The sequence below is a fragment of the Panulirus ornatus genome, chromosome 56 (genome assembly GCF_036320965.1).
Source record: "Panulirus ornatus isolate Po-2019 chromosome 56, ASM3632096v1, whole genome shotgun sequence".
In the NCBI taxonomy this organism is placed as follows: Eukaryota; Metazoa; Arthropoda; class Malacostraca; order Decapoda; family Palinuridae; genus Panulirus; species Panulirus ornatus.
The window spans coordinates 31,076,817-31,096,248 of record NC_092279.1 but is presented as its reverse complement, the minus strand read 5'-3'; the positions used below and the strand labels follow the sequence as shown (position 1 = coordinate 31,096,248).

General features: G+C 40.7%; 1 protein-coding gene across 1 annotated transcript in view; it reads left to right on the top strand.

Moving 5' to 3' along the window:
* The first annotated feature begins 397 nt into the window (after positions 1-397).
* LOC139765801 (alpha-(1,3)-fucosyltransferase C-like) overlaps positions 398-19,432 on the top strand; it is a 29,917-nt gene continuing 10,882 nt past the window's right edge. Inside the window, exons 1-2 of the mRNA XM_071693595.1 lie at positions 398-550; positions 14,665-14,805. Of these exons, the coding sequence (XP_071549696.1) occupies positions 14,724-14,805 (82 nt within the window). The 5' untranslated portion in view covers positions 398-550; positions 14,665-14,723. The remainder of the gene's footprint in view (positions 551-14,664; positions 14,806-19,432) is intronic.

The following is a 19,432-nucleotide window of genomic DNA, read 5'->3' as shown; positions in this document are numbered from 1 at the left end:
TTCCTTTTTTTCTTTTTACCAGACAACCCAGTCGTGGGCCTATTAGGCCTCCTGTTTTTGTGTTTCTCATGTAAACTCATGTAAACCTAACTACGAAAACTTTGGGGTAGAGGAGGAGGTAGAGTCAGTCTTCAGTTTACCCTTGATTATCTGTGTAGCAGGATTGAGATGACAGTCATAATGCCAGCGCCGAACACTCTTGCGCTCCGTGATATTTCGAGGGTATCATAACATTTTGAAAAAGGGTGAGGTTGAAAGTCGCACATTTGGACCTGGTATCATGTGAGGGAGTTCTGCGAAAGCAAATAAACATGGCGAACGATGGGAGAATTGTGAGCCGTCCGGTACAGCTGTAATGTGCCCCTCACCCCCAGGCAAGTGTCCAGGCAGTGTGAAGTCAGCAGGTGTGAACTGGTGTACAACCGTCGTCTCGTCGACTCTGCCGACGCCATCATATTCCACCCCATCGATCTCCATCCTAGCTACGACCTTCCTCAACACCGCACACCTGAACAAATTTGGATCTTCTTCACTTTAGAAGCTCCTCCAGGTATTGTACTTCTTTTTTCTAGTATCAATTCAGGTACATTCATTCTATATTCGAAGTGGTTCAACAGCCTGTTCAGCTGTCGTCGTACTTTTTGGCTAAATTTTTGAGCACCATTTTCCGCTTAGGTATAGTAGGTAGAACAGTTGGGGACACCAGGAAAAGTTACCAGTTTCACGGTAGGGAAAATTAACAGCATCACAACAACAACACCACCAGCGAAATTGACTTTCGAATATCATAAATATTCATATATATATATATATATATATATATATATATATATATATATATATATATATATATATATATATATATATATGTAAATCATGTGTACGAGTAGAGAGGAAAGTAGTTGGTTCCCAGTGAATGTAGGTTTGCGGCAGGGGTGCGTGATATCCCGATGGTTGTTTGAGTTGTTTATTGATGGAGTTGTTAGGGAGGTGAATGCAAGAGTTTTGGAGAGAGGGGCAAGTATGCAGTGTGTTGCGGATTAGGGGACTTGGAAAGTGAGTCAGATATTGTTCCCTGATGATACAGCGCTGGTGGCTGATTCGGGTAAGAAACTGCAGAAATTGGTGATTGAGTTTGTAAAAGTGTGTGAAAGAAGAAAGCTGAGAGTAAATGTGAATAAGAGCAAGGTTATTAGATACGGTAGGGTTGAGGGACAAGTCAATTGGGAGGTAAGTTTGAATGGAGAAAAACTGGAGGAAGTGAAGTGTTTTAGATATCTGGGAGTGGATCTGGCAGCGGATGGAACCATGGAATCGAAAGTGAGTCACAGGGTGGATAAGGGGGCGAAGGTTCTGGGAGCCTTGAAGAATGTGTGGAAGGCAACGTTATCTCGCAGAACGAAAATGGTTATGTTTGAAGGAATAGTGGTTCCAACAATATTAAGGTTGTGAGGCATGGGCGATAGATAGGGTTGTGCGCAGGAGGATGAATGTGTTGGAAATGAGATCTTTGAGGACAGTGTGTGGTGTGAGGTGGTTTGATCGAGTAACTAATGAAAGGGTAAGAGAGATGTGTGGTAATAAAAAGAGTGTGGTTGAGAGAGCAGAAGAGGGTGTATTGAAATGGTTTGATCACATGGAGAGAATGAGTGAGTAAAGATTGACAAAGAGGATATATGTGTCAGAGGTGGAGGGAACGAGGAGAAGTGGGAGACCAAATTGGAGGTGGAAAGATGGAGTGAAAAAGATTTTGAGTGATCGGGGCCTGAACATGCAAGAGGGTGAAAAGCGTGCAAAGAATAGAGTGAACTGGTACGATGTGGTATACCGGGTTCGACGTGCTGTCAATGAATTGAACCAGGGCATGTGAAGCGTCTAAGGTAAACCATGGAAGGTTTATTGGGGCCTGGATATGGAAAGGGGGATGTGGTTTCAGTGCATTACACATAACAGCTAGAGGCTGAGTGTGAACGAATGTGGCCTTTGAAGTCTTTTCCTAGCGCTACCTTGCACACACGCGGGGGAAGAGAGGTGTCATATCATGTGTGGCGGGGTGGCGACGGAAATTCATGAAGGTAACATATATGAATATATACATGTGTATATATGTATATGTCTGTGTATGTATATGTATGTATACACTGAAATGTATAGGTATGTATATGTACATATATGAGCGTTTTACGAGGCGGACAGCGACAATGTATAATATAATAGAGAATTATATCTAAATATATATATATATATATATATATATATATATATATATATATATATATATATATATATATATTTACTTATTATTTATAATACTTCGTCGCCGTCTCCCGCGTTAGCGAGGTAGCGCAAGGAAACAGACGAAAGAATGGCCCAACCCACCCAAATACACATGTAAATACAAACACGTCCACACACGCAAATATGCATACCTATACGTCTCAACGTATACATATATATACACACACAGACATACATATATACACATGTACATAATTCATACTGTCTGCCCTTATTCATTTCCGTCGCCACCCCGCCACTCATGAAATGAAAACCCCCTCCCCCCCGCACGTGCACGAGGAGCGCTAGGAAAAGACAACAAAGGCCACATTCGTTCACACTCAGCCTCTAGCTATCATGTATAATACACCGAAACCACAGCTCCCTTTCCACATCCAGGCCCCACAGAATTTTCCATGGTTTACCCCAGACGCTTCACATGCCCTGGTTCAATCCATTGACAGCACGTCGATCCCGGTATACCACATCGTTCCAATTCACTCTATTCCTTGCACACCTTTCACCCTCCTGTATGCTCAGGCCACGATCACTCAAAATCTTTTTCACTCCATCTTTCCACCTCCAATTTGGTCTCCCACTTCTCCTCGTTCCCTCCACCTCCGACACATATATCCTCTTGGTCAATCTTTCCTCATTCTCTCCATGTGACAAACCATTTCTAAACACCCTCTTCTGCTCTCTCAACCACACTTTTTCATTACCACACATCTCTCTTACCCTTTCATTACTTAATCGATCAAACCACCTCACACCACATATTGTCCTCAAACATCTCATTTCCAGCACATCCACCCTCCTCCGCAGAACTCTTATCTGTTGCCCACGCCTCGCAACCATATAACATCGTTGGAACCACTATTCCTTCAAACATACCCAGTTTTGCTTTCCAAGATAACGTTCTCGACTTCCACACATTCTTCAACGCTCCCACAACTTTCGCCCCCTCCCCCTTCCAATGATTCACTTCCGCTTCCATGGTTCCATCCGCTGCCAAATCCACTCCCAGATATCTAAAACACTTCACTTCCTCCAGTTTTTCTCCATTCAAACTTACCTCCCAATTGACTTGTCCCTCACCCCTACTGTACGTAATAACCTTGCTCTTATTCACATTAAATCTCAGCTTTCTTCTTTCACACACTTTACCAAACTCAGTCACCAGCTTCTGCAGCTTCTCACACGAATCAGCCACCAGCTCTGAATCATCAGCGAACAACAAGTGACTCACTTCCCAAGCTCTCTCATACTTGCCCCTCTTTCCAAAACTCTTGCATTCACCTCCCTAACAACCTCATCCATCAACAAATTAAACAACCATGGAGACATCACACACCCCTGCCGCAAATCAACATTCACTGAGAACCAATCACTTTCCTCTCTTCCTACACGTACACATGCCTTACATCCTTGATAAAAACTTTTCACTGCTTCTAACAACTTACCTCCTACACCATATATTCTTAATACCTTCCACAGAGCATCTCTGTCAACTCTGTCATATGCCTTCTCCAGATCCATAAATGCTACATACAAATCCATTTGCTTTTCTAAGTATTTCTTACATACATTCTTCGAAGCAAACACCTGATCCATACATCCTCTACCACTTCTGAAACCACACTGCTCTTCCCCAATCTGATGCTCTGTACATGCCTTCACCCTCTCAATCAATACCCTCCCGTATAATTTACCAGGAATACTCAACAAACATATACCTCTGTAATTTTAACACTTACTCGTATCCCCTTTGCCTTTGTACAATGGGACTATGCAAGCATACCGCCAGTCCTCAGGAACCTCACCATGAGACATAAATACATTAAATAACCTTACCAACCAGTCAACAATACAGTCACCCCCTTTTTTAATAAAGTGCACTGCAATACCATCCAAACCCGCTGCCTTGCCGGGTTTCATCTTCTACAAAGATTTTACTACCTCTTCTCTGATAACCAAGTCATACTCTCTAACCCTCTCACTTTGCACACCACCTCGACCAAAACACCCTATATCTGCCACTCTGTTATCAAACACATTCACCAAACTTTCAAAATACTCACTCCATCTCCTTCTAACATCACCACTACATGTTATCACCTACCCATTTACCCCCTTCACTGATGTTCCCATTTGTTCCCTTGTCTTACGCACTTTGTTTACCTCTTCCAAATCATCTTTTTATTCTCCCTAAAATTTACTGATACTCTTTCATCCCATCTCTCATTTGCCCTCTTTTTCGCATCTTGTACCTTAATCTATACCTCCTGCGTCTTTCTTCTATACATCTCCCAGTCATTTGCATTTTTCCCCTACAAAGATCGTCCAAATACCTCTCTCTTCTCTTTCACTAATGATCTTACCTCTTCATCCCACCACTCACTACCCTTTCTCATCTGTCCACCTCCTACGTTTCTCATGCCACAAGCATCTTTTGCGCAAGCCATCACCGCTACCCTGAATACATCCCATTCCTCCCCCACTCCCCTTACGTCCTTTGTTCTCACTTTTTTCCATTCTGTATTCAGTCTCTCCTAGTACTTCCTCACGCAAGTCTCCTTCCGAAGCTCACTTACTCTCGCCACTCTCTTCACCCCAACATTCTCTCTTCTTTTCTGAAAACCTCTGCAAATCTTCATCTTCTCCTTTAAAAGATAATGATCACACATACCTCCAGCTGCACCACTCAGCACATTAACATCCAGAAGTCTCTCTTTCGCACGCCTATCAATTAACACGTAATCCAATAACACTCTCTGGCCATCTCTCCTACTTACACACGTATACTTATGTATATCTCTCTTTTTAACCCAGGTATTCACAATCACCAGTCCTTTTTCAGCACATAAATCTACAAGCTCTTCACCATTTCCATTTACAACACTGAACACCCCATGTACACCAATTATAACCTCAACTACCACATTACTTACCTTTGCATTCAAAGTAATGAGTAATGTGGCAGTTGAGGGAATAATTGGTGTACATGGGGTGTTCAGTGTTGTAAATGGAAATGGTGAAGAGCTTGTAGATTTATGTGCTGAAAAAGGACTGGTGATTGTGAATACCTGGGTTAAAAAGAGAGATATACATAAGTATACGTGTGTAAGTAGGAGAGATGGCCAGAGAGTGTTATTGGATTACGTGTTAATTGATAGGCGTGCGAAAGAGAGACTTCTGGATGTTAATGTGCTGAGTGGTGCAGCTGGAGGTATGTGTGATCATTATCTTTTAAAGGAGAAGATGAAGATTTGCAGAGGTTTTCAGAAAAGAAGAGAGAATGTTGGGGTGAAGAGAGTGGCGAGAGTAAGTGAGCTTCGGAAGGAGACTTGCGTGAGGAAGTACTAGGAGAGACTGAATACAGAATGGAAAAAAGTGAGAACAAAGGACGTAAGGGGAGTGGGGGAGGAATGGGATGTATTTAGGGAAGCTGTGATAGCTTGCGAAAAAGATGCTTGTGGCATGAGAAGCGTGGGAGGTGGGCAGATTAGAAAGGGTAGTGAGTGGTGGGATGAAGAAGGAAGATTATTAGTGAAAGAGAAGAGAGAGGCATTTGGACGATTTTTGCTGGGAAAAAATGCAATTGAGTTGGAGATGTATGAAAGAAAGAGGCAGGAGGTCAAGAGAAAGGTGCAAGAGGTGAAAAAGAGGGCAAATGAGAGTTGGGGTGAGAGAGTATCATTAAATTTTAGGGAGAATAAAAAGATGTTCTGGAAGGAGGTAAATAAAGTGCGTAAGACAAGGGAACAAATGGGAACGTCAGTGATTGGGGCTAATGGGGAGTTGATAGCAAGTAGTGGTGGTGTGAGAAGGAGATTGATTGAGTATTTTGAAGGTTTGTTGAATGTCTTAGGTGATGGAGTGGCAGATATAGATAGGGTGTTTTGGTCGAGGTGGTGTGCAAAGTGAGAGGGTTAGGGAGAATGATTTCGTAAACAGAGAAGAGGTAGTAAAAGCTTTGCGGAAGATGAAAGCTGGTAAGGCAGCAGGTTTGGATGGTATTGCAGTGGAATTTATAAAAAAAAAAAAAGGTGGTGACTGTATTGTTGACTGGTTGGTAAGATTATTCAATGTATGTATGACTCATGGTGAGGTGCCTGAGGACTGGCGGAATGCTGGCATAGTGCCATTGTACAAAAGCAAAGGGGATAAAAGTGAGTGCTCAAATTACAGAGGTATAAGTTTGTTGAGTATTCCTGGGAAATCATATGGAAGGGTATTGATTGAGAGGGTGAAGGCGTGTACAGAGCACCAGACTGGGGAAAAGCAGTGTGGTTTCAGAAGTGCTAGAGGATGTGTGGATCAGGTATTTGCTTTGAAGAATGTATGTGAAAAATACTTAGAAATGCAAATGGATTTGTATGTAGCATTTATGGATCTGGAGAAGTCATATGATAGAGTTGATAGAGATGCTCTGTGGAAGGTATTAAGAATATATGGTGTGGGAGGCAAATTGTTGGAAGCAGTGAAAAGATTTTATCAAAGATGTAAGGCATGTGTACGAAGAGGAAGATAGGAAAGTGATTGGTTCTCAGTGAATGTTGGTTTGCCGCAGGGGTGTGTGATTTCTTCGTGGTTGTTTAATTTGTTTATGGATGGGGTTATTAGGGAGGTGAATACAAGAGTTTTGGAAAGAGGGGCAAGTATGCAGTCTGTTCTGGATAAGAGAGCTTGGGAAGTGAGTCAGTTGTTCGCTGATGATGCAGCGCTGGTGGCTGATTCGGGGGAGAAACTTCAGAAGCTGATGACTGAGTTTGGTAGAGTGTGTGAAAGAAGAAAGTTAAGAGTAAATGTGAATAGAGCAATGTTATTAGCTACAGTAGGGCTGAGAACAAGTCAATTGGGAGGTAAATTTGAATGGAGAAAAACTGGAGGAAGTGAAGTGTTTTAGATATCTGGGAGTGGATTTGGCAGCGGATGGAACCATGGAAGCGGAAGTGAATCATAGGGTGGGGGAGGGGGCTAAAGTTCTGTGAGCGTTGAAAAATGTATGAAAGTCGAGAACGTTATCTCGGAAAGCAAAAATGAGTATGTTTGAAGGAATAGTGGTTCCAACAATGTTATATGGTTGCGAAGCGTGGGCTATAGAAAGAGATGTGCGGAGGAGGGTGGATGTTCTGGAAATGATAAGTTTGAGGGCAATATGTAGTGTGAGGTGTTTTGATCGAGTAAGTAATGAAAGGGTAAGAGAGATGTGTGATAATAAAAAAGAGTGTGGTTGAGAGAGCAGAGTGAGGAAAGATTGACAAAGCGGATATAAGTGTCAGAGGTGGAGGAAAGGAGAAGTGGGAGGCCAAATTGGAGGTGGAAAGATGGAGTGAAAAAGATTTTGAGTGATAGGGGCCTGAACATGCAGGAGGGTGAAAGGCATGCAAGGAATAGAGTGAATTGGAACGATGTGGTATACCGGGGTCGACGTGCTGTCAATGGATTGAGCCAGGGCATGTGAAGCGCCTGGGGTAAACCATGCAAAGTGGGTAGGGCCTGGATGTGGAAAGGGAGCTGTGGTTTCGGTGCATCATGACATGACAGCTAGAGACTGAGTGTGAACGAATGGGGCCTTAGGTGCTTTTCCTAGCGCTACATCGCACACATGAGGGGGGAGGGGGTTGTTATTCCATGTGTGGCGAGGTGGCGATGGGAACAAATAAAGGCAGACTATGAATCATGTACATGTGTATATATGTATATGTCTGTATGTGTATATATATATGTGTGTACATTGAGATGTATAGGTATGTATATTGTGCGTGTGTGGACATGTATATACATGTGTATGTGGGCGGGTTGGGCCATTCTTTCGTCTGTTTCCTTGCGCTACCTCGCTAACGCGGGAGACAGCGACAAAGCAAAATAGAAATAAAAAAAAATATATATATATATATATATATATATATATATATATATATATATATATATATATATATATGTATATATATATATATATATATATATATATATATATATATATATATATATATATATATATATATATATATATATATATATATATATATGTATCCCTGGGGATAGGGTAGGAAGAATACTTCCCACGCATTCCTTACGTGTCGTGGAAGGCGACTAAAGGGGACGGGAGCGGGGGGGCTAGAAACCCCCTTCCTTGTATTTTAACTTTCTAAACGGGGAAACATAGTCACGCGGGGAGTGCTCATCCTCCTCAAAGGCTCAGATTGGGGTGTCTAAATTTGTTTGGATGTACCCAAGATGAGAAAAAAGGAGAGATAGGTAGTATGTTTGAGGAAAGGAACCTGGATGTTTTGGCTCTGAGTGAAACGAAGCTCAAGGATAAAGGGGAAGAGTGAATTTGGAATGTCTTGGGGTCAGGGGTTAGTGAGAGGTCAAGAGCAAGGGAAGGAGTAGCAATACTCCTGAAACAGGAGTGGTGAGAGTATGTGATAGAGTGTAAGAAAGTAAACTCTTGATTGATATGGGTAAACTGAAAGTGGATGGAGAGAGATGGGTGATTATTGGTGTATATGCACCTGGGCATGAGAAGAAAAGTCATGAGAGGCAAGTGATTTGGGAGCAGCTGAGTGAGTGTATTAGTAGTTTTCATGCAAGAGACCGGGTTATAGTGATGGGTAATTTGAACGCAAAGGTGAGTAATGTGACAGTTGAGAGAATAATTGGTGTACATTGGGTGTTCAGTGTTGTAAATGTAAATGGTGAAGTTGTAGACTTATGTGCTGAAAAAGGACTGATGATTGGGAATACCTGGTTTAAAAAGAGAGGCATACATAAGTATATGTATGTAAGTAGGAGAGATGGCCAGAGAGCGTTATTGGATTTCGTGTTAATTGATAGGCTCGCAAAAGAGAGACTTTTAGATGTGAATGTGCTGAGAGGTGCAACTGGGTGGATGTAAGATCATTATCTTGTGGAGGCGAAGGTGAAGATTTGTGGAGGTTTTCAGAAAAGAAGAGAGAATGTTGGGGTGAAGAGAGTGGCGAGAGTATGTGAGCTTGGGAAGGAGACTTGTGTGAGGAAGTACTAGGAGAAACTGAATACAGAATGGAGAAAGATGAGAACAAAAAACATAAAGGGAGTGGGGAAGGAATGGGATGTATTTAGGGAAGCAGTGATGGCTTGTGCAAAAGATGCTTGTGGCATGAGAAGCGTGGGAGGCGGGCAGATTAGAAAGGGTAGTGAGTGGTGTGATGAAGAAGTAAGATTGTTAGTGAAGGAGAAGAGAGAGGCATCTGGACGATCTTTGCAGGGAAATAATGCAAATGACTGGGAGATGTATAAAAGAAAAAAGCAGGAGTTCAAGAGAAAGGTGCAACAGGCGAAAAAGAGAGCAAATGAGAGTTGGGTGAGAGAATATCAGTAAATTTTAGTGAGAATAAATAGATATTTTGGGAGGTAAATAAAGTGCGTAAGACAAGGGAACAAATAGGAACATCAGTGTAGGGGGCTAATGGGGAGGTGATGACATGTAGTGGTGATGTGAGAAGGAGATGGAGTGAGTATTTTGAAGGTTTGTTGAATGTGTTTGATGATAGGGTGGCAGATATAGGGTGTTTTGGTCGAGGTGGTGTGCAAAGTGAGAGGGTGAGGGAGAATGATTTGGTAAACAGAGAAGAGGTAGTAAATGCTTTGCGGAAGATGAAAGCCGGCAAGGCAGCGGGTTTGGATGGTATTGCAATGGAATTTGTCAAAAAAGGGAATGACTGTATTGTTGACTGGTTGGTAAGGTTATTTTATGTATATATGACTCATGGTGAGGTGCCTGAGGACTGGCGAAATGCTTGCATAGTTCCCTGGTGCGAAGGCAAAGGGGATAAGAGTGAGTGCTCAAATTACAGAGGTATAAGTTTGTTGAGTATTCCTGGGAAATTACTTGGGAGGGTATTGATTGAGAGGGTGAAGGCATGTACAGAGCATCAGATTGGGGAAGACCAGTGTGGTTTCAGAAGTAGTAGATGATGTGTGGATCAGGTGTTTGCTTTGAAGAATGTATGTGAGAAATACTTAGAAAAGCAAATGGATTTGTATGTAGCATATTTGGATCTGGAGAAGGCATATGATAGAGTTGATAGAGATGCTCTGTGGAAGGTATTAAGAATATATGGTATGGGAGTTAAGTTGTTAGAAGCAGTGAAAAGTTTTTATCGAGGATGTAAGGCATGTCTACGTGTAGGAAGAGAGGAGAGTGATTGGTTCTTAGTGAATGTTATTTTGCGGGAGGGGTGCGTGATGTCTCCATGGTTATCAAATTTCTTTATGGATGGGGTTGTTAGGGAGGTGAATGCAAGAGTTTTGGAAAGAGGGGTAAGTATGCAGTCCGTTGTGGATGAGAGAGCTTGGAAAATCAGTTGTTCGCTGATGATTCAGAGCTGGTGGCTGATTCGGGTGAGAAACTGCAGAAGCTGGTGACTGAGTTTGGTAAAGTGTGTGAAAGAAGAAAGCTGAGAGTAAATGTGAATAAGAGCAAGGTTACTAGGTACAGTAGGGTTGAGGGACAAGCCAATTGGGAGGTAAGTTTGAATGGAGAAAAACTGGAGGAAGTGAAGTGTTTTAGATATCTGGGAGTGGATTTTGGATTTGGTAGCGGATGGAACCGTGGAAGTGAAGTGAATCATAGGGTGGGGGAGGGGGCAAAAGTTCTGGGAGCGCTGAAAAATGTGTGGAAGTCGAGAACGTTATCTTGAAAAGCAAAAATGGGTATGTTTGAAGGAATAGTGGCTCCAACAATGTCATATGGTTGAGAGGCATGGGCTATAGATAGAGTTTTGCGGAGGAGAGTGGATGTGCTGGAAATGAGATGTTTGAGGACAATATGTGGTGAGAGGTGGTTTGATCGAGTAAGTAATGAAGGGGTAAGAGAGTTGTGAGGTAATAAAAAGAGTGTGGTTGAGAGAGCAGAAGAGGGTGTTTTGAAATGGTTTGTTCACATGGAGAGAATGAGTGAGGAAAGATTGACCAAGAGGATATATGTGTCAGAGGTAGAGGGAACGAGAAGTGGGAGACCAAACTGAAGGTGGAAAGTGGAGTGAAAAAGATTTTGAGTGATCGGGGCCTGAACATGCAGGGGGGTGAAAGGCGTGCAAGGAATAGAGTGAATTGGAACGATGTGATATATATATATATATATATATATATATATATATATATATATATATATATATATATATATATATATATATATATATATATATGTATATATATATATATATATATATATATATATATATATATATATATATATATATATATATATATATATATATATATATATATATATATTTTTGCTTTGTCGCTGTCTCCCGCGTTTGCGAGGTAGCGCAAGGAAACAGACGAAAGAAATGGCCCAACCCACCCCCATACACATGTATATACATACGTCCACACACGCAAATATACATACCTACACAGCTTTCCATGGTTTACCCCAGACGCTTCACATGCCTTGATTCAATCCACTGACAGCACGTCAACCCCGGTATACCAAATCGCTCCAATTCACTCTATTCCTTGCCCTCCTTTCACCCTCCTGCATGTTCAGGCCCCAATCACACAAAATCTTTTTCACTCCATCTTTCCACCTCCAATTTGGTTTCCCTCTTCTCCTCGTTCCCTCCACCTCCGACACATATATTCTCTTGGTCAATCTTTCCTCACTCATTCTCTCCATGTGCCCGAACCATTTCAAAACACCCTCTTCTGCTCTCTCAACCACGCTCTTTTTATTTCCACACATCTCTCTTACCCTTACGTTACTTACTCGATCAAACCACCTCACACCACACATTGTCCTCAAACATCTCATTTCCAGCACATCCATCCTCCTGCGCACAACTCTATCCATAGCCCACGCCTCGCAACCATACAACATTGTTGGAACCACTATTCCTTCAAACATACCCATTTTTGCTTTCCGAGATAATGTTCTCGACTTCTACACATTCTTCAAGGCTCCCAGAATTTTCGCCCCCTCCCCCACTTCCGCTTCCATGGTTCCATCCGCTGCCAGATCCACTCCCAGATATCTAAAACACTTCACTTCCTCCAGTTTTTCTCCATTCAAACTCACCTCCCAGTTGACTTGACCCTCAACCCTACTGTACCTAATAACCTTGCTCTTATTCACATTTACTCTTAACTTTCTTCTTTCACACACTTTACCAAACTCAGTCACCAGCTTCTGCAGTTTCTCACATGAATCAACCACCAGCGCTGTATCATCAGCGAACAACAAATGACTCACTTCCCAAGCTCTCTCATCCCCAACAGACTTCATACTTGCCCCTCTTTCCAAAACTCTTGCATTCACCTCCCTAACAACCCCATCCATAAACAAATTAAACAACCATGGAGACATCACACACCCCTGCCGCAAACCTACATTCACTGAGAACCAATCACTTTCCTCTCTTCCTACTCGTACACATGCCTTACATCCTCGATAAAAACTTTTCACTGCTTCTAACAACTTGCCTCCCACACCATATATTCTTAATACCTTCCACAGAGCATCTCTATCAACTCTATCATATGCCTTCTCCAGATCCATAAATGCTACATACAAATCCATTTGCTTTTCTAAGTATTTCTCACATACATTCTTCAAAGCAAACACCTGATCCACACATCCTCTACCACTTCTGAATCCAATCACTATATATATATATATATATATATATATATATATATATATATATATATATATATATATATATATATATATATATATATATAGTGATTGGTTCTCAGTGAATGTAGGTTTGCGGCAGGGGTGTGTGATGTCTCCATGGTTGTTTAATTTGTTTATGGATGGGGTTGTTAGGGAGGTGAATGCAAGAGTTTTGGAAAGAGGGGCAAGTATGAAGTCTGTTGTGGATGAGAGAGCTTGGGAAGTGAGTCAGTTGTTGTTCGCTGATGATACAGCGCTGGTGGCTGATTCAGGTGAGAAACTGCAGAAGCTGGTGACTGAGTTTGGTAAAGTGTGTGAAAGAAGTAAGTTAAGAGTAAATGTGAATAAGAGATAGGTTATTAGGTACAGTAGGTTTGAGGGTCAAGTCAATTGGGAGGTAAGTTTGAATGGAGAAAAACTGGAGGAAGTAAAATGTTTTAGATATCTGGGAGTGGATCTGGCAGCAGATGGAACCATGGAAGCGGAAGTGGATCATAGGTTGGGGGAGGGGGCGAAAATCCTGGGAGCCTTGAAGAATGTGTGGAAGTCGAGAACATTATCTCGGAAAGCAAAAATGGGTATGTTTGAAGGAATAGTGGTTCCAACAATTTTGTATGGTTGCGAGGCGTGGGCTATGGATAGAGTTGTGCGCAGGAGGGTGGATGTGCTGGAAATGAGATGTTTGAGGACAATGTGTGATGTGAGGTGGTTTGATCGAGTAAGTAACGTAAGGATAAGAGAGATGTGTGGAAATAAAAAGAGCGTGGTTGAGAGAGCAGAAGAGGGTGTTTTGAAATGGTTTGGGCACATGGAGAGAATGAGTGAGGAAAGATTGACCAAGAGGATATATGTGTCGGAGGAGGAGGGAACGAGGAGAAGTGGGAGACCAAATTGGAGGTGGAAAGATGGAGTGAAAAAGATTTTGTGTGATCGGGGCCTGAACATGCAAGAGGGTGAAAGGAGGGCAAGGAATAGAGTGAATTGGATCGATGTGGTATACCGGGGTCGACGTGCTGTCAGTGGATTGAATCAGGGCATGTGAAGCGTCTGGGGTAAACCATGGAAAGCTGTGTAGGTATGTATATTTGCGTGTGTGGACGTGTATGTATATACATGTGTGTGGGGGTGGGTTGGGCCATTTCTTTCGTCTGTTTCCTTGCGCTACCTCGCAAACGCGGGTGACAGCGACAAAGCAAAAAAAAAAAAAAAAAAAAAAAAAAAAAATATATATATATATATATATATATATATATATATATATATATATATATATATATATATATATATATATATATTGGAAAGGGAATAACAAGAGCAGTAGACGAGAAATGGGCCTTTAATATAACGATCTTTGACCCGGAAGTTCAGACCACTGTGGCTTGATGAGAGACAGTAAGACTCAGTAAGAGACCGCTGTGTCAGAACATTATAGTTGTATAATTACTGGAGTATAATTCAAGCATGAGGCACAGTTTTGCTGATGAGATGTATTTAACTTGAAATTAACTTTTGAAAGGTAGTTAGAGTTGAGATATAGTTGTATACTGGCAAGAGATATGTGGCTCAGTTATATATGTCTTAGTTGGAGCATGGCAAAAGTACTCTATTGTAAGATATCAATAATCTTTACCTAAAGATGTGTACAACGTACGTGGATATCTTTAGGTTAGATACTATAAGGTTGAAACTAACTGTACTTGGTGTGAGAGTTGCAGTTGTGATAAACTCAAAACACGTAAACCTCACGAAGCTGGCTGGTGTGTTCAACTGGACGATGTCGTACCGCCTCGACTCTGATGTAGTGGTGCCTTATGGTCGTGTCACTCCCATCACTGAGCCACATAACGTTCCTCCAGGTGAGTCATTATGACACATCACTCCCCTTCCCACCTACCGTGGATATGGAAATTTCACGTATAACTCAGGTGGTTCAAATAGTTATCAGTTTTCTACTCAAGCATAGTTAGCCTTATTTCCAAAAGGTGAGTCTTTAGATCACAACTTTTCTAGTTATATCGCGTATATGAACATGGCTACACTTCAAGGATAGATTTTCAGATGGTTGGTATGTTCATCTGTTTGACAGAGATGAATTATCATCATTTCAATCTATGTTCCTTAGGGCATTACGTATTTGCAGTCCAGAGTTTATTGATGATGAGTTTCAGAAGATCTATTCTATTGGATCTAAGTTAAAGTACCCTAGATCTTTCATTGATAAATCCCTTAAGTTAGAAAAGAAATCATTTTATAGAGTTGAGCCCAAACCTCCCATTGACACCAAGAATCTTTTAGTTCTCCCTTTTGATAATAATTTCACTTTACTTCCCATGTTGTTTAAATCCTTTAGCAACAACAATACTATAAAGAATATCTTAATCAGGAATTCACCAGAAAATTCTCTTGGATGCATCTATGAAGTGCCGTGTGGAAATTTATATAAATCTTATGTTGGTCAGAGTCGTAAGGATCTTTCTGTTAGACTTAAGCAACATGAATATAGTATAAGAACGGGACAAGAATCAAATGCCTTGTTTAATCACGTTAAAAACTATGATCAATGTATTGACTGGAGTAATGCTGTCTCAGTTATTAACTCTAACTCTATTACCAAGAGAAATATCATTGAATCTTCTATTATTACATATACAAAGAATTATAATCTTAATATCAGTGATGGTCTATACAAATTAGATAACCTTATTGTTGATAAAATTTGTAAAATGATAAGTTTATGAACACTCGTTGTGTGTTTTGGGCAATCACATGTTTACCAAATGGCGTCCTAGGTTTGTCTCTTCGATGTATATCAATTGACTTATATTTCTCTCTTGTCTCCCCTGATGATGTGATTATTACCCGAAAGTGCATTTGGGAACTTACCGTGTTTCATTTTCCCCGTTGACTAATGGGAATATATATATATATATATATATATATATATATATATATATATATATATATATATATATATATATATATATATATATATATATATATATATAACCTACCAATGTATGTTCATATATCCATTATTACTCATCTCAACATGACAGAGTTAAATTATCATCATTTCAATCTATGTTTCTTAGGGCATTGCGTATTTGCAGTCCAGAGTTTATTGATGATGAGTTTGAGAAGATATGTTCTATTGGATCTAAGTTAAAGTACCCTAGATTTTTCATTGATAAATCCCTTAAGTTAGCAAAGAAATAATTTTATAGAGTTGAGCCCAAACCTCCCATTGACACCAAGAATCTTTTAGTTCTCCCTTTTGATAATAATTCAGCTTTATTTCCCATGTTGCTTAAATACTTTAATGTAAATGTTGCCTTCAGCAACAATAATACTATAAAGAATATCTTAATCAGCAATTCACCAGAAAATTCTCCTGGATGCATCTATAAAGTGCCATGTGGAAGTTGTGATAGATTTTATGTTGGTCAGACTGGTAAGGATCTTTCTGTTAGACTTAAGCAACATGAATATAGTTTAAGAACGGGACAAGAATCAAATGCCTTGTTTAATCACGTTAAAAACTATGATCATTGTATTGACTAGAGTAATGCCATCTCAGTTATCAACTCTAACTCTATTACCACGAGAAATATCATAGAATCTTCTATTATTAGATACACAAAGAATTATAATCTTAATATTAGTGATGGTCTATACAAATTAGATAACTTTATTGATAATAAAACTTGTAATATGATAAGTTTATGAACGCTCGTTGTCTGTCTCGGACAATCGCATGTTTACCAAATGGCGTCTTAGCTTCGTCTCTTCGATGTATATCAGCTGACTTATATTTCTCTCTTGTGTCTCCCCTGATGATATGATTATTACAGGAAAGTGCACTTGGGAACTCGTGTTTCATTTTTTCCCCGCGGAATCATAGGAATGTATATATATATATATATATATATATATATATATATATATATATATATATATATATATATATATATATATATATATATATATATATATATATATCTGCAGTTTCTCACATGAATCAGCCACCAGCGCTGTATCATCAGCGAACAACAACTGACTCACTTCCCAAGCTCTCTCATCCACAACAGACTGCATACTTGCCCCTCTTTCAAAAACTCTTGCATTCACCTCCCAAACAACCCCGTCCATAAACAAATTAAACAACCATGGAGACATCACACACCCCTGCCGCAAACCTGCATTCACTGAGAACCAATCACTTTCCTCTCTTCCTACACGTACACATGCATTACATCCTCGATAAAAACTTTTCACCCGACGCTTCACATGCCCTGATTCAATCCATTGACAGCACGTCGACCCCGGTATACCACATCGATCCAATTCACTCTATTCCTTGCCTGCCTATCACCCTCCTGCATGTTCAGGCTTCGATCACTCAAAATCTTTTTCACTCCATCTTTCCACCTCCAAGTTGGTCTCCCACTTCTCGTTCCCTCCACCTCCGACACATATATCCTCTTGGTCAATCTTTCCTCACTCATTCTCTCCATGTGCCCAAACCATTTCAAAACACCCTCTTCTGCTCCCTTAACCACGCTCTTTTTATTTCCACACATCTCTCTTACCCTTACGTTACTTACTCGATCAAACCCCCTCACACCACATATTGTCCTCAAGCATCTCATTTCCCGCACATCCACCCTCCTCCGCACAACTCTATCTATAGCCCACGCCTCGCAACCCTATAATATTGTTGGAACCACTATTTCTTCAAACATACCCATTTTTGCTTTCTGAGATAATGTCCTCGACTTCCACACATTTTTCAACGTTCCCAGAACTTTCGCCCCCTCCCCCACCCTGTGATTCACTTCCGCTTCCATGGTTCCATCCGCTGCCAGATCCACTCTCAGATATCTGAAACACTTCACTTCCTCCAGTTTTTCTCTATTCAAACTTACCTCCCAATTGACTTGTCCCTCAATCCTACTGTACCTAATAACCTTGCTCTTATTCCCATTTACTCTCAGCTTTCTTCTTTTACACACTTTACCAAACTCAGTCACCAGCTTCTGCAGTTTCCCACCCGAATCAGCCACCAGCGATGTATCATCAGCGAACAACTGAATCGCTTCCCAAGCACTCTCATCCACAACAGACTGTATACTTACCCCTCTTTCAAAAACTCTTGAGTTCACCTCCCTAACAATCCCATCCGTAAACAAATCAAACAACCATGGAGACATCACGCACCCCTGCCGCAAACCTACATTCACTAAGAACCAATCACTTTCCTCTCTTCCTACACGTACACATGCATTATATCCTCGATAAAAAGTTTTCACTGCTTCTAACAACTTGCCTCCCACACCATATATTCTTAATACCTTCCACAGAGCATCTCTATCAACTCTATCATATACCTTCTCCAGATCCATAAAAGCTACATACAAATCCACTTGCTTTTCTAAGTATTATTCACATACATTCTTCAAAGCAAACACCTGACCCACACATCCTCTACTACTTTTGAAACCACACTGCTCTTCCCCAGTCTGATGCTCTGTACAAGCCTTCACCCTCTCAATCACTACCCTCCCATGTAATTTTCCAGGTATACTCAACAAACTTATACCTCTGTAATTTGAGCACTCACTTTTATCCCCTTTTCCTTTGTACAATGGCACTATGCAAGAATTCCACCTATCCTCAGGCACTTCGCTGTGAGTCATACATACATTGAATAACCTTACCAACCAGTCATACATGTTTATGTGGGTGGGTTGGGCTATTCTTTCGTCTGTTTGCATGAGCTACCTCGCTAACGCGGGAGACAGCGACAAAGTATAATGATATAATAATAATAATATTGATGATATATATATATATATATATATATATATATATATATATATATATATATATATATATATATATATATATATATATATATATATATATATTATTATCATTATCATTATTATTATTATCATTATTACTTTTTATCATTTTATTTATTTTGCTTTGTCGCTGTCTCCCGCGTCAGCGAGGTAGCGCAAGGAAACAGACGAAAGAAATGGCCCAACCCACCCACATACACATGTATATACATACATGTCCACACACGCAAATATACATACCTATACATCTCAATGTACACATATATATGCACACACAGACATATACATATATACACATGTACATAATTCATACTGTCTGCCTTTATTTATTCCCATCGCCACCCCGCCACACATGGAAGAACAACCTCCTCCCCCCTCATGTGTGCGAGGTAGCGCTAGGAAAAGACAACAAAGGCCCCATTGGTTCACACTCAGTCTCTAGCTGTCATGTAATAATGCACCGAAACCACAGCTCCCTTTCCACATCCAGGCCCCACACAACTTTTCATGGTTTACCCCAGACGCTTCACATGCCCTGGTTCAATCTATTGACAGCACGTCGACCCCGGTATACCACATCGTTCCAATTCACTGTATTCCTTGCACGCCTTTCACCCTC